Source organism: Marmota flaviventris, chromosome 1 (genome assembly GCF_047511675.1).
Source record: "Marmota flaviventris isolate mMarFla1 chromosome 1, mMarFla1.hap1, whole genome shotgun sequence".
NCBI lineage: Eukaryota > Metazoa > Chordata > Mammalia > Rodentia > Sciuridae > Marmota > Marmota flaviventris.
The window spans coordinates 101,084,982-101,108,827 of NC_092498.1; the positions used below are offsets into that span (position 1 = coordinate 101,084,982).

The 23,846-nt window shown below is 37.4% G+C and overlaps 1 protein-coding gene across 1 annotated transcript in view; it reads left to right on the top strand.

Moving 5' to 3' along the window:
* Hecw1 (HECT, C2 and WW domain containing E3 ubiquitin protein ligase 1) overlaps positions 1-23,846 on the top strand; it is a 411,800-nt gene that overhangs the window by 163,232 nt on the left and 224,722 nt on the right. The window contains exons 2-3 of the mRNA XM_027938390.3: positions 8,040-8,364; positions 21,289-21,396. Coding sequence (XP_027794191.2) covers positions 8,040-8,364; positions 21,289-21,396 — 433 coding nt within the window. The remainder of the gene's footprint in view (positions 1-8,039; positions 8,365-21,288; positions 21,397-23,846) is intronic.

Sequence of the window (23,846 nt, forward strand, 5' to 3'; positions counted from 1 at the left end):
AGAATCTCAAGAGAGCTGTTTGTTGTAACATGAAACCATTCCACAGGCTTACTGTCTTCTCTATACCCAACCACCCCACTCTCCCCTTCTCTGCCATCTCGTGAATCAGCCAAGGGGGCCATCACTGAGATGGCTTGAACCATGGTATTTTGACCAGCCACCAAAATTGTGAGCCAAACAAATCTCTCTCCTTATAAAGTACCCATTCTCAGATATTTTATTATAGCAACGCAAAATGAACAACTCAAATCTTAGGAAATGAGATGGAGAGGGGAACTCAGGGCAGTATTTCATCCCCAAAACTCCCTTCTTATTTGACAGGTAAAGGACAACTCCCAGAAAAGTGAGCTTCTTTCTTTTTTTTTGTTTTAACAAATTGTTTCCTTCACAATGGTGACTCAGAGGAAATGTGTGGGCAACATGATTTTTGTATTCTCTTGCAATTCTGCCTAGAAGGACAGGCCGTCAGATTGGGTAGGAGGCTTCTCATTTTAGCCTGTCGAGATCAGCAGGCCTGAGACAGTGAGTGGAAATTTGGATAAACTGTCTTGGTCTATGTCTGAACCATGCAGCCAAAGCCATCTCCTCTTCTCCTGTACAGCCTCTGGGGGTTCTGCTGGGACTTCAGCTGGTCCTGCCATCTGGACACCTGATCCATACCAATGTAATTTAGGAAACAGGGGCTCAGGGATTCTGGGCATCAAGCCTTGTTCTTAACACTAAATAAGCTCTTAGCTATATGTCATGACTCTGAGACATGGGAGACACATGCACCCCAACTCACACATCACCCACACATACACTCATTCATTCATTCAACAAAATGTTCACATTTTTGCCAGGGAACTAGAAATGCACACACAGAGGATCCAGGCAAGGACCCAGCTCTCTTGGTGTCTGCCCTAGGACACTGATAGGGAAAAAAAAAAGTCAACAAGGAAGACAATTTTATACAGAACATGTTATTCAGGCTCTCCTTGTTTATCAAAGTCAGAGAGGAGGAAGATGTCATATGGAAGACAAGCCTTGAGTTGAGAGTAGGAGCTATGGGGATTAAGTATGAAATAAGACAAGTAGACATTGGAATTTGGCCAAAAGGCAATGCCGTGGCCCTCAACAAGGCAGCACAGCCAAACCCACTGGTTCAGCCCCAAATAAACTCGTACTATGACCTCAGATATTGTCAAAGACTTGTATGAGAATCTGCCACCATGTTTGTAATTTTTTTAAAGTCTCTTGAGAAGTCTCTTGAGATATTATTCAGCACATGCATGTTGTTCCCTACAGAAAGTCCAATGTGAAGTCTTTTATGAAAGACTTGAAAAGAGAAAAAAAAAATTCCAGCATTCTGATCATAACAACTAATATCTCTCTCTCTCTCTCTCTCTCTCTCTCTCTCTCTCTCTCTCTCTCTCTCTCTCTCTCTCTTTTATCTTTTTGACTACCAAGAAGCTGAAAGAAGCATGTCTGTCCATGGTAGGAAATATAATTTCGAGAAAGAGTTTGAGAATGATAAAAGTGCCCACATACACAGGTTCCATAACTCCTTCTTCTGCTACAAGGTGTATGACCTTGAGAATTTTAATTAACTGTTCTGAGCTGATTTCCCTACCACTGCCAGACAATAGTGTTACTTAATAGGATTTTAATGAGACAATGTGCAATGTCCCCTGCCTAGAATAAATGCTCATGATCATTATTATCTTCTTTCTTATTGTTATTTCTTTACTTCTGTGGATTTTATTTTTCCCTATTTTATTGTACATTTCTTTTGTTGTAAATGTTCTCAAGTTCTTTGAGAAGAGAGACAAATTCTGAATTTTTTTTTAGTTCCATTACCCCTATGATGACATAACCAGAGCTAAGAACACAGTAAAATAAAAGGCTCCAGGCATCTACTTGATCAAAATAAAATCTGCTCTTGGATTCAAAACTATTATGCTCTTTATTCCAAGTAAATAATGCCAGTTTTTATAACTGCATCTTATATTCTTTAGTAAAGTTTCCTTCAGGGCCTGTTTTTCTCTTATGATTATTATTTTTTTATTTCCTAATGTAAAGCAATTTTTAAGAATTATTTTCTCTGTTTTAGATATGTGTTGGTTTGCTTTCTTTTTGTGTGAGATATGGACTCACAGCCTTATATTCCTAAACAGAAAGCTGGTAATGACTTTGTCAGACAGAAACTGACAGCACGAAACCTTTTGTCTGCCTACAATTCTTTAAAAAAAAAAAAAAATCTACACATAATAACATGCTCTTGACCTACAAGTGATGATTTTCTGCTTTTAAAATCCTATCTTCTTGCAGAAGGTTTTGTTTTTGCTAATGTGCTCTACTGCACACAAATATCATAAACCACATTAAACACACAAAGCCTGTTCCAAGATTAAAAACAACAACAACAAACCAAACACATATCACTTAATTCAAAGCATTTCAACAATTACAATGTTTTATTTTAAGTTTGAGAGCAAAATATGTAAACAAAACATTATGAGACATGAGGTTAGGAATGACAAATTGGCTGAATATACCAAGATACTTGGCGGGTCATAGGAAAATATACCTGCTTGGCAGCCCCCATGTTGCCATGGGAACTCCACCCTGGCTGCATAGGACCCACACATTGCCATGGGAACACCCACCTTGGGCATCCATAGGACCAAGTGGAATGAGGCTGAGTGGCACCTCTTCTGGAAATCCCCGAGTGAAAGTAGATACAAGCCACTAGTTTCCTGGTTTGGGGGGGGCCTTCGGCCATTCTCTCCCTTTCAGCCTGTTCTGCTTTATGAATGTACATCCACTTTCAATAAAGCTACCCTCTGGCTACTTCTCCTGTGTGTCTTGCTCAGTTCTTTGTTCCAGATGCCCTGAACCCAGACATGGACTGGACCCTCCTCTAGTAAGAGTTGGAGCCTCTGCTATAAATAGAAAAAACCCAACAGATGGAATTCTGCACCTTAAAAAGTAGGGCTCTTTGTGAAATTTGTTTAGATTGTTTTCATTGTATCCATTTTCTCAGGGTCAATTAAAATCTGTGCTTAACATAGCCCATAACTAGGGACCCTTAATTACAACCAATGATTGGAAAATTATATTGTTATAGGAACAATTGCTGATATCTTGTAATCCTTTTATCTGCATCATATTGCCTATCACCAAAAGTAAGTGATGATATGAGACACTTGAATTATTTTATGGGATGAAGAAAAACCTAGGAGCCCCATCAATTAGTGATAACCATCAATTCCTCTTCATACAGAGAATGGGGAGAGCCACCTTTCTCAGAGAGAAAAGAGGAAGGAGGTCTTCTGTCAGAGGAGATTTGCCTTCAAGATTAGGAAGAATTGCAGGGTTATAAAACACTGGTATCACTGTCTAGAAAGAGAGTGGTCTTTATCCAAGGCTATTTAAAAGCAGGAACAGATCTTCATCTATCTCCCATGGTTCAGATGTGAAGGAAGAATGGTTAAACAGCCTTTTTCCAGCCCGATAAGTCTACAGTGTGTGCTGGGAACATTCATGAATGTCTGGGAAAACTGTGAGCACAAAAGAATTCATGTTTGGCCATGGATGCTATCCACCTGCTGTATTCAAAATGCAACTACTGAAATTTACTTAAATGTTCTCACCACAAAACAAAATAAGAAAAAATTTAAAAGATTGGGATGAAAGAGGTGTTAACTAACTTGATCATGAAAATCATTTCACAAAAGATATGTTTATCAAATCATTATGTCCTACACCTTAAAATCATAGTATCTTATTACCAATAAAGGTAGAAAATTAAAACAAAAAGAAGCACCTGTTGTGAGTCTTTAACAAAAACATCTATTTAGGACATAATTGATCCTAGTTTTATGTTGGCTTCCTTCCTACATAACTTTTTGACCCTATCTCTCTCTCTCTCTCTCTCTACCACTTCCTACTAAATTACCATGTTTTTCTGTATTGTAAGTATCTTTACAAGCCACTTTCAGTATAAAAAAAGGATATAATTGAATAAAATAAAATCTCTTAAAGTTTGAAGGGCATTTTTAAACCAGTAGTTATGCCAATCACAGGGGATATAAGCAGGACAAAACTTAATAGGAATAAATAGAGACAGACCAACTAGCAGTAAGACAATAAGCAGCCTTTCAGGGAATGGGAGTGCTGTGGATCATGAAGCGGAAAGCCCTGTTCCTTGGGAATAAGACAGGATACAAGGGGAGGCTATAAAAGAGTTGGTTCTAGGGCATTGCCTTGAAGAAGTGCAAATTCTGCTTGCAAGTATGAATAAATGAATATTAAAAGCCAGGTTCTTATATCCGTGTGTTAATAAAACTGAAGTAGCAGCATATATTTTGCCAGGGTCAGTAAGAGAGCATGACCTTCCAGGAACAGCTTCATTTGAGGCTGCCTTTCTTATTCCAGGAAAAACACCATTATTCCAACCCAGTAATCACTGACAAACATCCCCTCCTTCACTAACGTTTCCCTCTACATCTTTGTTCTCACCATGTGGATAGCAATCATGTCTTTAACAAAAGAGAAACACTCTTCTCATCTTTTTGAAGCCCTGATTGAAATCATGTTGATAAAAATTCTTTCAGCCTCCTCAACACTAATGCAAAAATATCCTACTCAATCACAAACGTTACAGATAAAGGGATCGCGTCCTCTGGAAGTTGGTATAGAGAGCTCATTAACCATACACATCTATAATTTTAATTTTGTAAGGAAACCCCAGAGTGACATGAGCAGGAGTGACCTTTAGGGTCTGTACAGAATGAATTTAAGTGCGAGGACTCTGTGGTGATGTGAAGGGACATTTGGCCAGTGGATTAGGGTGGCTGACTTCCCACATCTTGTGTTTCAGTTGGACTTCCTTTCTAAAGTAATACCATTGCCGGAGTCCTAGGCCAGAGAGGGGGTGACTTCAGGGAATCCCAATCTATCAGGTTGTTATGGTTTAGGTATTAGGTGCCCCCCAAAGGCTCATGTGTGAGAAAATGCAAGAAAGTTTAGAGGTAAAATGATTGGATTATGAGAGTTTTAACCTGGTCAGTGCATTAATCCACTGATAGGGATTAACTGGGTGGGATCTGTAGGCAGGTTGGGTGTGGCTGGAGAAGGCGGGTCATTGGAGTTTACCTTTGGGACTTACATTTTGTTCTTGGTGAAAGGAAAAGTCTCTCTGCTTCTTAGTACCGCATCTTGAGCTGCTTTCCACCACCACACTCTTCTGCCATAATGTTCTGCCTTATCTCAGGCCCTGAGGAATGCAGTGGGCCATCTGTGGACTGAGACCTCTGAAACCATGAGCACCAAATAAACATTTCCTCCTCTAAAATTATTTTTGTCAGTTCTTTTCATTGCAGCAATGAAAAAGCTGACCAAAACACAAACTGACAAATATACAAACTAGCCCCAAATATCAAAATGAAAAAAGTAATAGTGAAATAGAAAAGGAATGTATTCAATATAGTTATATTGGGAAGACAATCAGTCTCAGTCTTGAGAGATACTGATAGGAGCACTAGATTTAAATAAAGGAAGAAATGGGGTAGAGGATAAGAGGTATGCATAATTAAGCAGTCTTGATCAAACTAAGATCCAGTTGAACATTATCTCAGGACTGGTTCTTTTAGGTCCTAAAGAAGTAGTTATTGCAATCTGGTTTCCATCATGAGCTGTGTGCTCCAGCTGAGGGGACAACCTGATCTCCCACCATGAGGTAATTGCTTCCATTAAGTGGAGACAAACTTGTCACAGGTTGATCTGCCTGTAAGACTCATTATTCTGGTCAGGTTTAGAGCAATGACTGGAGACATTTAGGTGTACCTCTGGGAGTGTAGGGCAGGATGTCATGAAAGTGTGCAGTTGAGAATCTGTTGGTTATGATATTCCTGAAAATCTTGAGAATATCTTAGTGCCTTCAGCCTTGAAAAAGGGATGAAAGAGGTTAGGTAAATTTAGGGCTTACACCCTTGTGTTACCAGTTTTTAGACAGATACTCCTTAAGTAACTAACACGTCCACATACAGATTTGTGTAGGAATCTGATCCAAAATTTAAGGTAATAAAGGAAACATACAAAATGAAGGCAGAGATGCCAAGATTTTTTCTTGCTTTTAGTTACCACTGGGCACCTGCATTTCCAAAAGCCAGTGCTTTTAGCAAAAGCAGTCTCTTAATCCTTTGTATAATACCAGTGGTACTGGTATATTTTTATTTATTAAATTCTTACTGTGCCAAGAACTTGATTTGCATGGATGTGTTAAATTCTGACAATGACCTTTTTATGGATGAAAGGCTGAAGTTCAGATAGATTTAGTCATCTACCCCATACCAGTGTGATCATGGTTTGATCTAACTCTTAATTATATATTTGACTATTTCATTTAATTCCAAGCAGTATTCAATCTCCAAAATACTACAAGATGTTATTGGTGCACTTAAATTATGTGCAAACTGGAGAAATTTTATGCTATAGCAGCAGCCTTTCTGTTTTGGAGATTTTATCGAGGCCCCTGGAGGATTGTCAATTTATTGAATCCTGTCCTGAACTATCCAGAATAGCCCTGAGATGGGTGGGTGGGTGGCTGGTTCATGCTTCCCTGGGCTTTGCCTGTGCTGATGACAGGAGAGCTAGTTGTAGTGACAAGACAAGCATTAAAAAAAATAGGGGATATGAACCTGATAGTGTGATGAGATATTTTCTGAGGCTGGTTTTTCTGCCTGTAGTAATTCACTGGTTATCACCAGTAAAGCCAGAGGAATTCTTTACAAGAGACACAAATAATGAATAAAAAAGCCATCTAGTTGGTCATCTAGGACCAAGATTCATAATGCCACTACTGTGTTTAATCAGGTTCATGCGCTTTTCACAAGTTCCCTGGTCTTGGAAGATGGAAATAGTACAGGCCTGAATTACTGTTTAATATCTTTATATAATTTGAAGTATAATCTGGTTCTGGGGTCTTGTCCTCACGGTTGGGAAACAAAATGTCAATAACTTCCATTTGATTGATGTACATAATAAGTTCCAGTCCCTATAATCTAAATAGCATGATTCAATACTTCTTGGCTTTAATTTTCTCTTTTTGACAACAAAAATGTTATTATTTGTTGAATAGCATGTATTCTTATAGCCAGGAATCCCAAAAATGTACATTTAAAACTCAATTTTAGTATTCTTTGATGAAATCAGAATCACCCTTTCTTGTTTCAAAAATGAACCCCTTAAGTTCCATGTGATGCCCTTCCTTAGATGTTTTCTAAGTTACTGTGCTTTATCAGCTCAGCTCATTTTAAGTACTCAATGTTGCAAACATTAAAAAGAAACAAAAGTGCAGCCTTCATCAATCGCAATGTTTTCTACAATACCATTGCCTCCAAAGGAGACAGTCATCTGAGATTGAATTTTATTGAAAATTGTGATGTTCAAAGATGACTAGGATGTCTGAAATCCTTAATAGAAATGTCAGACAGCCTAGAAACATTCTGTAGAGTGAGAGAGTAGTAAATGGAGGGGAATGGCCACCTGGCCCAGCAGGGACCACCTCTAATTCTGGGCTGTGTGTAGATTCTTGAATGCTGCAGGGATCACTGACACAATCAATAATGATAATCATCATTTACCCTCAAAAAGGACAAAATTTGATCCAATTGAATTGGTGTTAGAGAACTCAAGTAATGACACTGCGTTTGGGGACAGTCATATCCTCAAGGTCATGCTACATGCATTCCAATCTTTCTAGTATCAGTTGAACCAAAGGGAGCTGGGTGAAGCACAGACTCCAGCAGAGCCTGGAAATATAGGCACCTTAGTTCATTTGTATCTCTGTTCTTGTCCCTGTGTGAACCCAGAGTTGCAGGCTTTGTCACAAGGAAGATGCTATATGTTGTGTTTTAAATCTCCAGGAGGGCAGCTCCCTCACAGTTCATTTCCGCACCCCCCCACCCACCCTTGTGCATCTTCATTTCCTGTGAAGACAATGACCTACTTGCTGGCCCATTCTGACCCTGCTCACTGTCTCTTTGTCCCCACAGAATCTGTACCAGAACAGGTTTTTAGGCCTGGCTGCCATGGCGTCTCCATCACGAAACTCACAGAGCCGACGCCGATGCAAGGAGCCACTCCGCTACAGCTACAACCCTGACCAGTTCCACAACATGGATATCAGGAATGGACCTCATGATGGTGTGACCATCCCCCGCTCCACCAGTGACACTGACCTGGTCACATCAGACAGCCGTTCCACACTCATGGTTAGCAGCTCCTACTACTCCATAGGGCACTCACAGGATCTGGTGATCCACTGGGACATTAAGGAGGAAGTGGACGCTGGAGACTGGATTGGCATGTACCTCATTGGTGAGTAGATTATCACCTTCAGCCCAGCTTGAGGGAAACACTGACTTACCCAGGCCCACTGACAAGGTGCCACCGAAATAATGATCTTCTGTATGTGGTTTCAGTGTTCAACAGGATATTATTCATAATTTGCTTTTATATGTACTTTAATGTTTTTTTAAAATCTACAATATCATTTAGACACACAACTGAGTTAAACATCAGAGTCTGCCACACTGGAGACCATCAGGGCATTGCCTTGTTTTTCTGCAGACTGTATGATAAGGCACTGTTGCCATCTCTATTCAATGAAAGAAAATCATGACATAGCTGGATGTGTCATGGTTAAAAACAAATATCATTGCCACTTGAAATTTCTCTTCAAGTTGTGAATAAATGAATATCAAAAGCCATGTGTTCATAAGACCATAGTAACACCATTACCCCACCAGTGCACACACATCTAAGTGCAGGTAATTGTACTTTTCTTCCTAACACAATCATTTCATCATGACCTTCAAAATTCCTACTGCTTTGTATTCAGAAGACATGCTGGGATTGTATACACAGTCATGGTGCTGCAGAAAGTTGACTTGATTTACCTTAGGTAAAGTTTTATACTCAAAATTGTCAATGTTCCAGAATTGAAAGTTCATGAAAAGATTTTTTTAATGTGAGTTTTCTCAAGTCTGTACAGACAAACTAAATTTTACAAATAAATTGGACATTGAAGCAACTACTTTATAAAAGTTTCACCATTCTCATTAATTAGTTTTGAAATAAAATCTTGCAAATTTGAAATTACGAAAATAAATTACATGAAAAATGTATTTTCTTTATGAGAAAGAAAGTGGGTGTGGTAGAAATTGATATGATTATACACAAGCCAATGTGTAAATTTTTTTGAGGGGGGGACACAAGAATCAATAGATCCAACACCAGATCAATAGAGGCCAGGCCTTCTGCATTCAGTTGGCATAGTACATCATTTACATACTCAGGTGCACAACTCCAGATATAACATCATCCAATAGCAAAGGAAGTAATGGATTGTTATGAGTAGCTTACAACCTGGGCCATTATTATGGTAAAATTAAGGGAATCTTATCTCTCAGGAAAATATATTTGGTCCTCTTAAAGTTTCTGCCATCAGCTTAGTTAGTGTATTTACAATAAACATATTAATGTAAAGATGAAGAAACATAACTTTTGAAATTGTTACACAAATAGTAGTTAACTAGATAAATAGGACTTCCAAACAGTAAAAATATAATGTTTTTAAAAATTAGTTCTTAAATGAAAGCAGACAGATCATTCTAGGAAAGACATTGTAAACTCACAGCCCACCAAGCATATTTTGTTTAGTCTACATGGTTTTGTTTTAAATTTGATTAATTATTCACATTTAAAAATGTAGAAATTTCACCAGCTTTCTAGTGTCTTTCACAAACACCCCAATTTGGCAAACTCAGCTTGTAATATCATGGGGCTCTAATCAGCCTGGTTAAATATTGTTGCCCCCTTTAGACTGGCCTGCAAACTTTAATTTTGTTAAAGTTCCCCCTCCCACCCACCCTCATTTTAATTTGGAATGTCACTTGTTTAACAGCTGAAGCAATTAGGTTTTTGTGTGTGAGTATACACACACACACATACACACACACACACAGAGTTTGAACCAACTATTTACAAAGGTACCTTCCTACAGCTGGTGAGTATTGACACCATTCCTCAAGTTAGGGAACAACTGGAAAAGGATCATGTTTGGGGAGAAGGTAATGAGCTCAGTGTGGAATTTACTGTTTATGGAACAAATGAGGTTCCATCATCCACAGCGAATAAACGAATGGTTCTGCAGCTCAATCATAGATTCATGTTACAGCTTTAGATTAGCCTGGGAGTAGATAAGCTACCTTGTGGATTGTTTGTGGAAAAAGCACTAGAAAGTCCCTGTCAGAGAAAGGGGGTAGGGAGAGGCAGAGAAGAAACTCTAAAAGAAGATGGAAGAGGGTGAAAAGGAAGGACCACTAGGAGCTCACACCACACAGGACACTCTTGTCCTGTGAGGATACTGCAAAAAGGAAAGGGCTGTCAGCCACATCAAGTATCACGAAACTCTGTGAATGAATAAGATCTGGTGTTAACATGACATTTTGACTGAGCCAAAAGTAACCACAACTCATCATCTTGGAATCTTACTCTGACAGTTTGTTATTCTCATAGTAGCTACACATACATAACTGTGAAGTTATTTAATGCAGAATGCCAACACTTTCAGTAGCAGAACACTTCAAAAATGATTTTCCCATCCAAATTATCTGTGAGTCTTAAAAGTTTATAATTTGTGAGTCTTTAGCAATTTATCTTCCAGATTTGCGGTGCCTCGCCAAAGCTCAAGTCATGGGTACAGATCCAGAAATTTAGGGATGGTAATTTCATTTAATCTGTCATTTCCAAATGAGGAGCTGCCAATTGAATGGCTCCTATGGCCACACAGCTGCGTCCCTGGCAGCAGAACTTACACTAACAATGGGAGCATGTTGGCATTCTGGTGCAACATCAGGTATGGGCCATTCCACATCAGTGGGCCATCAAAATGTCCAAGTAAGGCCAAGTAATGCCTTCAGCATTTTGTGACCTCTAGTACTCTCCAAACAAACATAATTTTCTTCTGTCATAAGAGGGTAAAGATATCATGATTACAGGGTGAGGTATGGTCCCACTCAATGACACTCTCACAAAATCGCCAATACTGTTCTTAACCAGGACCATAGGAACCCAGAAACATTAGCATTACCATGATCATAAAGTGAAATAGAATTCATTTGCAGAGTTAAATGAGAACAATACATGATACTTTCTTAATGGCATAGAATGGAGAAAGGTTTTGCGAAATCAGTAATAGGTCACTCTGATTTAGAATCATACTCTGCCTCTGGCCAGATGTAAGACCTCAGTCAGAAACTGTAATCTAAGCCACAGGTTCTGTATGTCAGTTTTTCATTGCTGTAACCAAAACACCTGATAAGAACAACTGAGAGGAGGAAAAATTTATTTTGGCTAATGGTTTCAGAAGTTCAGTCCTTGGTCATCTGGCTCTAAAGCAGAAACATTGTGGCAGAAGGGTGTGGCAGATGTAAATTTCCCAGTTCATGGCAGAGAGAGAGAGAGAGAGAGAGAGAGAGAGAGAGGAGAGAAAGGGGACAGGGAAAAGATAACCCTTCCAGGGTATGCCCCCAGTGATCTGCTTTCTCCAATTAGGTCCTATCTCCCAGTAATTCATTCAGCTATCCATGGGTTAATTCATCAAATGGATCAATCCACTGATGTGGTCAAAGTCCTCAAGATTCTGCCATTGCCTAAAAGCCCCACTTCTGGCCCTTGCTACATTAGGTATCAATGCTTTCGAACATGAACTTTTCAAGGGATACTCCAGATCCAAATTATAATATGTTCCTTATCTCCAAAATGGAGCTTGCTTCTCAGGATCAGTGAGATAACATGCATTTATTTCCTGGCAACCAGTATACAATTCTTGGTTGGTATTGTCAAGGAGCTTTATTCTCTGAATTCACTGTAGCAAATAGCTCTAATTTCTAGGCTTCTTCAGCCTAGACTTGGCCCTTACATGAGCATTGTTATAGTTGTTCACTATCAGCAAAGGCTTCTGACCAAACCGTTAGAGACCTGAAAAATTATGTTTTAAGGGTTAGTAAATGTGTAAAAGCTTATCATTTGGTCAAAAACAAGTGCATAGGGACAGATATGTTATAAATCAGTACCTCTAGTAAATAGTTTTGCAATTATTCACCCAGTAGTGCCTATTTGACGTTCACAAATAAAACCTAATTATTCATTTGTTCTATACTTAGGGTTAAAGATTCAGCAATACCTGACTCTTACTCACACTAAGGGAATAAGGTAGTATAATTGGTTTAGAGGACATAATGTGATGGATACAATATATATTTCTAATCATTAGAATGTTATATTAATGTAATATTAATTAATGAGGAAGTATCTACACAAATATTTTTACCTCTTTACATTTTAATATTTTAAAAATCTAGCATCATAAAACTCTTTTTAAGAATATAAGTTTTTAAAAAGATCAATTCCTTTTACTCCACTGGAAGTAGCCCCTATAAAAGCTGCTTAAATATGAAATAAATATACAATTAAAATTAGGAAAATATAATTGAATAGGTAAAGTAGGTATAATATGTTCATAATCTGCAAAAATACCTTTCTTATTAATCATACTTTTAATAAATCACATTCATTATTATACCATGCTACCCTAATTCCATGCTATAGTTTTTTCATTAATTTAAAACATAATGAAAGTAGAATACATTTATGCATTCAAAATTCTACCTATCAAGAAATAATAAAAATTAAAATTTAAAATTCTTCAAAATTGCATCATTGAAGGTTGCTGATAGACTATGCCTGGGAATGTACACTCTCTTTCAAATCTTCTGGATTTCTCTACCTGTGTGATATTAGAGACTATAGTATTTTTCAAATTGATTCTTTGGAATTTTTTGAGGCTGCTTCTGTGACCTCTACTTTCTTGATGTATATTTGTGTGTGTGTACTCCTGTGTATGTATATGGCATTGTGTTAACTGAACCTTATGCATACTGAAACTGTGACCCCAGTTGGTACAGTTCCATTACAAATGAGGTTACAAGGGTAAGAGTTACCAAAGGACCTACAAAGGGTGTAACTCTGATGTACACAGATTTCAGTTAAAAGGAACCTGTACAAAGTAAGGATCACCTCTCTCCTTCTCAATCTCTCTCTTTCTTTCTCTCTCTGTGTGTATATAGATAGATAGATAGATAGATAGATAGATAGATGTAGATAGATAGATGTAGATAGATAGATGTAGATAGATAGATAGATAGATAGATGTACACATTTATAATAATATTTATATATGGGTGTCTATGTTGACTGATCTTGTTCTATTATTTTTTGGTGCTGGGGATGGAGCCCAGGGTCTTGCACAATTTTGTTTCCTTATTCTCTCATTTTTTAATGAAGTGTGTTAAAATCTAGCAAAAACTTTTAATCTTTGTCCTCTATATTAGTCTCTTTTCTATTGCTAATAAAACAGTAACAGAGACTGGGTAAGTTATAAAGGAAAGAAGATTTCTTTTGGCTCATAGTTCTGGTCCAAGATCAAAGGGCCAAATCTGGTGGAGTCCTGAGGCAGCACAGGGCATCACATGGCAAGAGATAGGGAGTACTTGTGTGCACACAGACAGGTGTATGCTTGTATGTGTGAGTCAACTTTCTATTGCTGTAACAAAATACCTGAGATGACCAACTTTTAAAGAGAAGATTTATTGGGGCTCATGATTACAGTCCTTTGTTTGACCCTATTGTTTTGGGGCCTATGGTGAGACAGCACACAATGATGGGGAGCATATAGTGGAACAAAACTGCTCCCTCATAGCCAGAAAGTGGAAATAAGAGAAGAGGAAGGGACTATGGGCCCGCTTTTCACTTGAAGGGCACACCCCCAGTGGCTGAATGATTGCCAACTAGGCTCCACCTCTTACAGTCCACAACCTTCCAGTAGTACCAAACTGGGGACTAAGCCTTCATTACATGGTCCATTGGGGGATATTCAAGATCCAAACTTTTGCAGTGTGTTTTCTCCAGTCTCTGTCTCTCTCTCTCTCTTCTTGTAAAAGCACCAGTATTTCATCATGGAAGTTCCCCCTCATGACCTTGACTAGCCCTAATCACCTCTAAAAGACCCTACCTCTAAAAACCATGCTCAGATTAAGTGTCCAGTTCTTAATATTTCACAATGCAGATTAAGCTCCAACATGAGTTCTGAAGGAGAAAAACCATGTTTAAACCATAGCATCTACTTTCACATTTATAAATTATATATTTTGTAGATGCTGATGCTGTTTCTTGGGTATACGAATGTTCATGATATTTAGACCTTTTTACTCTGATTTATTATAGCTTATTATTTCAACTCACTGGGCTCCCTTATAATACTCTTTGCCTTGAATTCTGTTTTCTAAATGCTGAGATTGCTAGTATCTCAGTTTTCTTCTACTTCATACTTGTTTTCTGTTTTTCCTTCCTATATTGTCAATCCTTCTCTGTCTTTAAGTGTGACTCTTTGTGTGTGTGTTTTTATTCTGATCTGTGAGTCTCAGATTTTTAATTGGTTAGGATAGTACATTTACACTTATTGTACTTACTATTATATTAGGACTTCTTTTTGCCCCCTTTCTTCATATTCTTTATTTAATGTAATTTCCTTTGGTTTCATGTACATGAGGATGTATTTCTTGCCTTTTATTGGAATGATCTGTTGATTTACAAGTTATGCCTCTCTTATTATTCTTACAGTGATTGCATTCAGTTATCAACCAGTGGTTCTCAACTGAGGTGATTTTGCCCCTCAGGAAACACTTGGTAAAGTCTTAAGCCATTTAAGGTTGTTGGATTGTTGAAGGTGCTACTGACATCAACTGGGGGGGAGTCCAGGGATGCCACTAAATCTGGTATATAGCATAGAATAGTCTGATAATAACAAGTAGTTATCTAGCCAAAGATAGCAACAGTACCCAGGTTGAGAAACTCTAAGTCAGGCTCATATTTGTTTCCCTAAAGGTATTTATCACTACCTTAGAAGTTTCTAGTCTCTGCTTAGGAATCCAAGTATGTTAGCATATTCTGTGCTATAAGAAGGCACTGGAGGTGAGAAGAGTATTGGAATAAGTGCTAAGGGCCAAATCATGGTCTCCACCACAATGAGGAATGTGGCTGTAGACATGACAATATCAAAGCAGTATTTTGTTATCCACTCTTCTATTACAGATTAGGATGTGGAAAGCATTGCTACTTTCAATTGATTTCTTAGCGATATCTCTTCTTGTAACAGACTAGTTTTTCTGCCGGTATGGTTCCATATTCCTTTGGTCTTCAAAACTTTCATTTTTCAGACATGGGGACTTTCCTTTATTGTCTATATTCCTTATCTTTTCCTGTACATTTTGTCTTCTGGTCTCGTGATTTTCTGAAAAGTTTTCTCAATTAGATTTAACTTCCTAGTCCATTTTCCCTAGAATTTGTACAGTACAGTGGAATAGGAGCAGTGATGGACATACAAGTAGCATTCATGGACCGTGTCTTCTACATTGGTCAGTACTCCATGGGGGGAATTCCATGGTTAAATAAAGATGGAAGTCTCTGCCCACCTTGCCCCACTTTTAGAGATTCACAATGTATAATAAAGGTTTGAGAAGCCTGGAGTAGAGTGACTCACTTTATTTTGTTTAATCCAGCATTCCCTGCATTTTCTTGAGCAAAACAACACTTTTATTTCTCACTAGATTGTTCCAGTTTGGGAAATCATACACAAGGAGTTATGAGAAATTACAAACACAGGAACTCAGCCCTTACCCATAAGAAACATTTATTGCTCAGGGCCTTAAAATATAAGAACAAAAGTTAAAATTGTCTTTCTAGCTAGGTACCTGCACATAGAGTCTTCTAGAATGTTCCTTCTCCTTCTTCTTCCTCCTCCTCCTTGTACTTCACCTCCTTCTCCTCCTTGTTTAATTTTTTTAGAATTCTTCTTCGTGGACACCAATTCTTCAAGAACTGAAATTTCCCTTTACATCAGACACCCTATTAGAATATAGAAGAGCTGAAGCTGTATTTCTCAGTCAAGAGAGAAAATGAATATTTGTTTTAAAGAAACAATCTGTATATGGGGTAAAAATGGGAGTTCATAACCCACTTGAATCAAAGTGTGAAATATGATATATCAAGAAATTTGTAATGTTTTGAACAACCAACAATAAAAAATTTAAAAAAATAAAGAAAGAAACAATATAAAGGAAAAGCCTCATAAAAAGAGAAAGGGACAATGATTTGTAGGACCTGTGCTGCCATTTTAGATTCCCTTCCTAGTACATGATAACAGCACTTCTACATCATGGGCTTAGAAAGGTGAAAGGCAAGTAGATTGTCCCCATATCTCCTTACCATTTTAGTAAAGTCATAATGGGAGAATCCTTGGAGATTTTTCCAAGATTTGATTATCAGGAGGCATGAGTTACTCTGAGAAACCAAAGCCATGTTGTGCTTCTTCTGATGGGCTTAAGAGACCTGGGGGATGGATCAAGTGTCCTTTATAATTGATTATGAGCTCACTTGCCCATTCTGCTCTTAATGGCAACAGTGTTTTGTTGTCCACTCTTCTATTACAGATTAGGATGTGGAAAGCATAGCTACAGTTATCATTTTTAAGACACATCAAGAGAAAATACATTCCTCATTTCTTAGGTAAGCTTCATTAGAACTTTCTGGCTAAAATTTTAATAACCTACAAAGATCTTTCCCCTATTATAAACTAGATGCAGGAGGTAGGATGTTACATACCAGAATAAACATCATCCAGCAAATGTATTCTTATTTTGAGGGACTTAATACATCTTTTTTGTGTTCTGTACAAAGTGCATAATGACTAAATTTTAAATAGTACTGGTGTAAGCTATTATTAATGGCTTTGCTCATTAAGTATCATGGGGATTTGAAATAGGATGCCCTATTTTTAGCCTAGGCTCTAGATAGAAATAGTGCTTATTAGATGGCCGACACTATTCTGAGACTGCTGCCTATAATAGTTCATTTAATACAGCAAAAATGTTAAGGTGGGTGCTAAGATTATCTCCATTTTGTAGTGAAGAAGCTGAGACACAAAAATGAAATAAGATCATATAACAATGATAGATGTAACCTCCTGCCTCAAGGGTGGCTGTAAATATTGCTCCCACAAAGAGATTTCTGCCCTGATGAAGAACATAGGACAAAGAGCCTCCAGGTAGACACCCAGGAACCACATTCCTCATTGTGGTGGAGACCACGATTTGGCCCTTAGCACTTATTCCAGTTCTCTTCTCTCTTCCAATTCCTTCCTGTAGCACAGAATACGCTAATACACTTGGATTCCCTAAGCAGAGACTAGAAACTTTTCTAAGGTAATGATAAATACCTTTAGGGAAGAGGTTGACCTCTTTGCAGAGATGGCCTAATCAAGAATACAGATTGTTTTGTTTCATGTGTCATGCATTTGCCAGTGTTATTATTTGTGCCAGGAAAACAGATACTTATCAAGACAAAGTGTCAGTCCCTTAAAATGTGTTATGCATAAAAATTGTACAACAAAGTATATCTTTTTCTCTTTAAAATGTGTTATTTGGCCATTTTATCAGTTTTTTTGCAATTCTTCCCACCTACCCCTCTTCCTTTTCTCATTTGTGCTTCTACGGATTCCTTGATACTTAACCCATTTTTATACTTTCTATATTCCAATGAAATTACCTGTTTTCCTAAACAAATCACCAAATATATTAGAAACTCCTGGGAACAAAGATCATGTCTCATTCACCTGTGTATCACCAGGGTTTAGCAATACTGAGAATGGAAAAAAGTATGCAGTGCATATTATCTAATACATGAATGAACATTCTTCTTCTAAATGTTACTGTTTATGAAAACCTGACCATATCTACTAAGGTGAATATTCAGGTGATCAGAGTGGATAAATTTAGGAATATAGCACCTCTTGGAGAATTGCCATAATGAGGCAAATTTCTACCTGGGTGTGAAACTCATTATATCTGTACTGAAGACCCAGGGAGCTAGAAAAATATTATGCTTTTTTGCAGAAATGAGGCAATTACTGTAAAAGACATATTATGCAATCATCTTAGTAACCCAAACAGGGCTGTAAGCACACACTGTGAATATAAAGACAGGTAAATTTTGCAAACAAGTGATCTTCCAAAGGATACAAACAGTTCTTGCTGCTAATGAAGCAGAGATGGTGCTCCTCTGCCCAGTCATCTTTGCAAAAAAAGGGGCAGCTCAAAATGTGCAATCAACATAGTAGATTACAGGTGCATTTGCTAGTTTCTGTCATTTACTCCTCCCTTGAAAGGCTGAAGTTTTTACTACCCACCCCTCACTTTGCAGATGAGGAACCTGAGGCTGTAGACATGACAATATTGGTAAATGGCACAAAAATCCTCAAGCTTTCCTTTTTGAACATTATCATTGCCTATTTTCTCAGTCCAGCCAAATGCAGGGTATCCTAAGAGGAAAAAGGACAGCCATGACCTGTTTCTCTCTCTGCAGAGCCTTGACTCTGGTACTGTCTTCAGTCTCAGATTTGGACACTCAAAACATGGTTTTCCCAGAAACTCAGATCCAGCTAGCTCAGTTGATTACTTTCTAGTGAAGTGAAAACTACAAAAGCCCCATAGAATCAAGGTAAAATTCATATCCCTAGCTTCATGTGCACTGAGAATGTGGGGTCTGAAACCAAGGAGGTGACAGTCAACTTGGTCTTTTAGGACCTGTTCACTCCAAGAATGTGTCATTTCTCTCTGGGCAATGGGCTTTAAGACATCAGCAGGTTGCAATGTGATGAGAAAAGAAAGAGCAGTAGATGAAAACCCACAATCACTTATTAGGTGCTCCCAGTACCTCCAAGCAGTAAGTTCTTCCCTACCTCAGCCCTCCCCACACCCAGCTTTATTTTCCACCCATGCAGCACTTCTCATCCTTCAGTGGTCTCTGACTACCCTGTTGGACTTCTTCCTTGTCACTTTGTCAAAGCACCCTGTTCTCTTTCTTCATATCTCTTATTGCAAGCTACAATACTACATTTATTTCTTTGCTTTTTGTTTAAAAGTGTCTTCTTAATTGTTTGTAAGCTTCAATTTATAACCATATTGGTTTTGCCCAATACCATGGCCCTGCACCTTCCTCAGAATCTGGTAGATAGCTGGATCTTAACTGTTGAATGAATAAACGAATGCTTGAGTTCAGGAAGGTATGGGAAAATAAGTTCATGGATGAGTCTCTATACCAGATGATTATGCTGCCCAGGTCAGAGAAGAGAATGATATGGTCAATGAGAACTGGCACCGAGATACAAAGCATGATTAAACATTTTCTTTATGTCTTATCCTCAATCTCAAATGAGATTTAGCTGGTAGAATCTTTTTGAAGAAGACTTTATTTTTTTATCTATTCTAATTTGTTATATATGACAGCAGAATGCATTTCAATTCATACTACACGTATAGAGAACAATTTTTCATATCTCTGGTTACACAACAGAGTCACACCATTCATGTCTTCATACATATACTTAGAGTAATGATGTCCATCTCATTCTACCTCCTTTCCTATTCCCATGCCCCCACCCTTTTCTCCCTCCCCTTTGCCCTATCTAGAGTTCATCTATTCCTCCTATGATCCCCACCCTCCAATCCCCATTATGAATCAGCATCCTTATATCAGAGAAACCATTTGGCATTTGGTTTTTTGGGATTTGGCTTACTTCATTTAGCATTATATTCTCCAACTCCATCCATTTACCTGCAAATGCCATGATTTTATTCTCTTTTAATGCTGAATAATATTCCATTGTGTATATACCACAGTTTCTTTATCCATTCATCTACTGAAGGGCACCTAGGTTGTTTCCACAGTTTAGCTATTGTGAATTGTGCTGCTATAAACATTGATGTGGTTGCACCCCTACAGTATGCTGTTTTTAAGTCATTTGGGTATAGACCAAGGAGTGGGATAACTGGGTCATTTAACCTACCTAGTTTTCCAAAGAATCTCCATACTGCTTTCCATATTGGCTACACAAATTTGTAGTTCTACCAGCAATGTATGAGTGTGCCTTTCCCCCACATTCTCATCAATACTTATTATTCTTTGTATTCTTAATAGCTGCTATTCTGACTAGAGTGAGATGAACTCTTAGAATAATTTTGATTTGCATTTCTCTAATTGCCAGAGATGTTGAACATTTTTTCATAAATTTGTTGATTGACTGCATATCATGTTCTGAGAAAGGTCTGTTCAGTTCCTTAGCCCATTTATTGATTGGAGTATTTGTTTGGGATTTTTTGTTTGTTTGTTTGTCTATTTTGTTTTGTTTTGTTTTGGTGTTAAGATTTTTGAGTTCTTTATATATCCTAGAGATCAGTGCTCTATCTGATGTGTATGTGGTAAAAATTTGCTCCCATTCTGTAGGCTCTCTATTCACCTCACTGATTATTTCTGTTGCTGAGAAGAAGCTTTTAGTTTGAATCCATGCCATTTATTGACTCTTGATTTTAATTCTTGTTCTATAGGAATCTTATTAAGGAAGTCAGGGCCTAATCTGACATGATGAAGATTTAGGCCTACTTTTTCTTCTATTAGGTACAGGGTCTCTAGTGTAATTCCTAGGTCCTTGATCCAATTTGAGTTGGGTTTCGCTCATGGTGAGAGAGAGGGGTAATTTCATTTTGTTGTATATGGATTTCCAGTTTTCCCAGTACCATTTGTTGAAGAGGCTATCTTTTCTCCAATGTACATTTTTGGTGCTTTTGTCTAATATAAGATAACTGTAATTATGTGGATTAGTCTCTGTGTTTTCTATTCTGTACCACTGGTCTATCACTCTGTTTTGGTGCCAATACCATGCTGTTTTTGTTACTATTGCTCTGTAGTATAGTGTATAGTGATGCCACCTGCTTACTCTTGGAGGAAGACTTTCATATGTGTTTTCATACATATTCGAGCCATTCAAAGTGCAATGAACTGTGATTATTTCTCTATTTCCAACAAAGTTGAAGAACCAGCTATGTGATCATTTCCAGGAATGTTGGGTGGGGAAAAGATTCCTGCACTAAAAAGAGGTTGGTCCTGATGGTGTCTTAGGATGCTTCCAGCTCTCTGATTCTATGATTCCAGGTGTTTTTTTTCTGCTGTGAGCTGGGGATGACATTCACATCCTTTATCCTTTTTTTCTTTTTATTTTCCCCCTCTAAATAAGCTATTGACTGATATGTTTCTCTTCTCTACATTTTTTTTTGTGTGTGAATATAGATGAAGTCTTGTCTGAAAACTTTCTGGACTATAAGAACCGTGGAGTCAATGGTTCTCATCGGGGCCAGATCATCTGGAAGATTGATGCCAGCTCTTACTTTGTAGAACGTGAGTACTTTTACCATTCTTGCTCAGCAGACATGGCCGATGAAAAATTCAACTGCTCTGTTCTTTGTCTTGTGGTCTCACTTCCACCTAGAAATTTGTCATGTAAAACAGAGAAGTAGATTAAATGAGATCCTTAAAAAGACTTTTCAGTAGTGAGTAATGAGTTCTAGAACAACTGGGTAACAGCCATACAAACCAACCCAGAGGGCCACTCTAATACCAAAGAAAACTGTTCTTCATATTCATCAGCCTCTAGACTCTGGACGCTTTGGCTCATATCCCCTGACTTTTACTTCAGGCTTCTCCAATTTTGATGTGTGGGAGACCATATCTTCTTAACATGTTTCCTGCCTAAGTTTTACCTTTTCCTGATCCAGTAATTCAAGGCTCCTTAACCATTGCACCACTATGCTGATAATATTCCACACTTTTTTCATAACCTTTGGCTCTTACCACAACTCCACAGAATGGGGATCACATGTTAGTAATGCCAGACAAGTTCTTTGACTCCTAATCTACTGACATTTCTGGGTGTATAAACTTGGTGTTGTTTATACTAGCAAAATATTATGCTAAGCAAAATAAGCCAATCCCCAAAAAACAAAGGTCTGATATGTGGATCTGAACACACAACAAAAGAGGGGTATGGGAAGAATAGAAGTTCAGTGGATTAGACAAGGGGAATGAAGGGAAGGACAGAGGGACAGTAATAAGAAAGACAGTGGAATGAATCTGACTTAACTTTTATATGTACATATGTGAATCTCCACATCATGCACAATCACAAGATTGGGATCCTAATTAGAATCAGATGTACTCCATGCTAAGTCAAAATATACTGTACTGTCATGTATAACTAAAAAGAACAAAAAAATAATGATGAGAATATAAAAAGGGTCCACAATCTGTACTAAGAAGTTATAATAAAACCATCTCTTTAATATGAAAGCATATTCAAACTGGGTTAAGGAGCAATAACCTATTAAAAAACAAAACAAAAAAAAAAGCAAATGGCTTAGAAAGGGCATATTCAAAATAACTGAACATTTTAGAAAAGTGACGTTTTTAAATGTTCTTGTGCAAACTTGAAAAGATTCTTGTCCTCAGTCCACCTGCTGAACTAGCAGTGTCTTGTTTGGGGAAAATGAATGAAAGGGTGGATATTTACATTTTGTATATATATCAAATGAGTGACCAATACATTAAGAAACTGTTATTCTATTCTAATAATAGAAGTTGTCAAGTTATAAAAATTGACAAATTTAATTTGTCAAAAGCAAAAATTTACCAATACAAAGTTTAATTGAGCTTGAAAATGATTAGAATATTAACTCAGGGGCACACATATATATCAAGTAAATTAAAAAGTTACAATGAATAAGGAGTCTAAGGAGTCTAAATGCATTAAAAATTATATATCACATACTGTATAAATTTATATTTTTATGTAAAATAATTTTAATTTTCAAAAATGTATGATTGAAAATGGGCCAAATTAACAAGTAGGGAGAATTAGATTTTTAAATGTTCTGATATAGCTATCATTCATTAACACATCAAGACATCAAAGGTTCTCTTGCTGTAATAAAAATGCAGAATCCAGGCCATTTTCCAGAAAATTACAGAAGTGTTTGTTATGATCCAAAAATAAGATTCTTTACAACCTCCTGATGGCAATAAACACATTAACCTAATTTATAAATTATACTATCTTAAAATTAAGAATGATTTTGCTAACATTGAACATTGTCCAGATTTTATATATTGAAGTATAAAAAAAAGGTCACTGTTTCTACTTGGAGATTAAATTAAAATAATAAAACAAAATTATATTTTCCTTTTATTTTTATTCTTTTTTTTCCTCTTTTATTATTTATTTTAATGAGAGTGGAAGTATATTGCATATGACCTGGAGTCTGTAATGTTTTAATAGCATATTTCTTTGGGGGTTATGATTCAATTTAGAAGCAGGTAATTGCTATTGATTTATACAATTTTTTAAATGGTCTGACTAAATCAGATTTTGAAAGTACCACCAAATTAGAAGTATTCTAAAAACATATTTTCTGTACTCTCCAAGGAGTTACATACATGATAAAAGACAAAAGAATCATTTCCTATTCTCTGGCATGATTTTTCCTTAGAGGGCCCCTGGGATCTGTCTACAGTAATAATGATGTGATATGAGGTCTGGAGAGATGCAGCATTTAACACGATAAAAGAAGGAACCAGTGAAATTTTAACTCTACCCATCCTGATAAAATCCTACAGTGGTGTTTTGTTATAGTAATTCAGTGTTGATTTTTTACTACATGAAGTTGGACACAGCAGGCCAGTCTCAAACCTTCAGAAGGAGTTACAATAGGCCATGTGACTGCATATACCTATCAGAAGTCTGGATCTCAGTCCCAAATCTGCTGTGTATCCCCCTGCTCATCAAACTGTAGTAG